Source organism: Entamoeba invadens (genome assembly GCF_000330505.1).
Source record: "Entamoeba invadens IP1 unplaced genomic scaffold scaff_1105074726085, whole genome shotgun sequence".
In the NCBI taxonomy this organism is placed as follows: domain Eukaryota; phylum Evosea; order Mastigamoebida; family Endamoebidae; genus Entamoeba; species Entamoeba invadens.
Window position 1 is genome coordinate 2240 of NW_004443571.1, and position 2562 is coordinate 4801.

The 2562-nt window shown below is 23.4% G+C and overlaps 1 protein-coding gene across 1 annotated transcript; it reads right to left on the reverse strand.

The window, feature by feature from the left end:
• Window positions 1-59: 59 nt before the first annotated feature.
• EIN_458150 (leucine rich repeat containing protein BspA family protein) lies at window positions 60-361 on the reverse strand (the record flags this gene model as incomplete). Its single annotated transcript, XM_004259115.1, has 1 exon — window positions 60-361. A coding segment is annotated over one exon (302 nt), but the record flags the coding sequence as incomplete, so codon positions are not given.
• Between the last annotated feature and the right edge of the window lie 2201 nt (window positions 362-2562).

Consider the following 2562-nt stretch of genomic DNA (forward strand, 5'->3'; position numbering starts at 1 on the left):
TCGTTGTTATTACAACAGTTTTATAATCAACAATGTACCACACAACAATTCGATAAAACATTTTTGTTGAAACAACGTATTTTTCCATCTCAACATCTTTATGATTTCCATCGAATTTATCGTTTTCTATGTTTTCTTTAAATTTATTACCAAAATTGTCATCATCTTTGTTCCATAAATGAAGTGTCTCAATGTTTGGAAAATATTTCAATGTTTTGAAAGTTAAAGGAATCGGGTTGTAGTGAAACTTTTCCATATTATCATTGAACTTTTTGCATACAAATTCCAAGTTTATAAAGTCTTCAACAGTTTTAAAATACTTCGAAACTATCATCACATGGTAACTGCCAATTGTGCACATTTCTTATTTTGTAGTTGGTTTTGAGTATAAATAATTTAAAAATAATGATAATTATGTAAATATAACATCGCAAACACTAACTATTACTTGTTATTTGAAGATATTTATATTTGTGTTGCTAAAATGAAAAGTTTAAAGATAAAATTTTGAAAAATTACTACGGTCTGTCTTTTGACGTTATCTGGTGCCTTTTGGACCATAAAAATGGAATAATTTGGGGAGCAGTCCCAAAAATCCATCCCAATTGTTTCGGGTTTTTTCACTCTTTACCTAATGCCCGATGTTTAGACAAAAATGAAGCTATTTTTTTGTCCACCAGATAACGTTAAAAGACTGACTCTAACCATAATTTAATAAATGGAATTTTTTAAAATAATAAAAAAATAATAAAATTTATAATTTAAAAAAACGATTTAAAATAAAAAAGTTTAATAAACAATTGATGCAAATTGTGTTATTATTATCCAAGTTTGAACTATCGTCCTAAATTTGTAGAGTTAGTCAAAAAAACATTGTCCTTATATTTTTGGTTTGCGATAATTGAAAATAAGAATATTCTGTATAAAATATAAAAATTGTTATTTTTTAGTTTTCTATTTTCAACCATTTTCCGATTTTTTTTAACAATTATTATTGATAAAACGATTAAAAGAACCATGTTGGCGACCATGACAACATTTTACAACATATTACTGTCATTAATATAACAAAAACAATTTTGTAATTTTATTATAAAAACAACATAATTCAAATAAAGTCTGTTTTCTATTAATTGGTATAAAGTTGTTTTAAAAATGTATTTATTTATAATAAAAAAAATAAAGTGGTTTTTACTTAAAATTATTTTTGTTTTTTATTGTTTATGACTGCATGTAAAAAACAACAAAATATAAAATGTCTCGACAATATAAATACTTAAGTTAAAATGGTTAGCTAGCCAACTTGAAACTTTTTAGTTAAGATTTATAAAAGCATAAAAACACTTGGCCGATAAAATAAAAACCTCAAAATATATGTAAAATGTAACACTTACATAAGTATATATTCCAACGCCGTTGAAGCAATTTTAAAAGCAATAGAATGTTGTATGGTATTGATTTGGGCGAAATTTATGGAAAATGAAAGTTGAAAAAAACTTGAGGTTGAAACCAAACTAAAAATATTTTAAGTTTGAGTTAAATGTGTTGACGATATAATATAACAAATTACAATAAAGAGTCTGTGGACCAAAACTAAAAAAAATATTTGAGAGTTAAAAAAGTTGCACAATTAGAAGTTTTAACTATATATAAAGACACAACAATCCTTTCATGTAGCTTGTTTTAAACACAGCAAATACCCTGTTTTAGCACTTTTTAAATTTGTGAAATTGGGTAGAAAAAAATGTCAGTTTCAACGTCAACCTATAATTAAATTATTAAGCTAAGAGAATTTTAAATTTTATTTTTATATAATTTTATTGGAATTTTTATAAAACGTTATTTTTAATACAATTTTAAATTTAAACATCAATCCCCCAAAAACTCATTGTATATACTTTTGAAGTGTTGATATAAAGCTTTTCTTTATTATTTTTCAAACATTCTTTATTAAATTCAATTATAAAAAATAGTAGTTAATTTCGACTACCTTGACATTGTATTTTTCAAATAATTTTTATAAGTTTTTCTAATATATAAGAATATCTATTTTGCATATATAAGTATATACATATACATATATATATCTATTTTTCATAAAGTATATTTTTTCATGATTTATTTAGATTAAACAATTATTTCATTTTTAAATATTTCAGTATAACCATCTTTTTTCATACAACCCTGACAAATTAACAATTTCGTTTTAAAATGTTTTTATAATTCCCCACACCATTGTAGACATGTTGTATATTTAACAATCTTCTAATATATCATTTTGTATGTTCTTTTTTTTCAAATTTAGCGGTCATCAAATAACAAGCAGAACCGGCTTTGACTCATGTGTATCACATTGTTTATCCATTTATAAATACATTTTCTTTTAATCATTTTTTCATTATGTTTTTTTACAGAATTCAAATAGTTTTTATGTGAATTGATTTATGGTTTGTGAATTTATTTTGAATAATTCTGTTGCCTATCGATGTACAACTTTTTGTTTTTTGATAATTATTAAAAAAGTAATAACATCTTTTGATGTCTACTCGACTTCATTTTTTT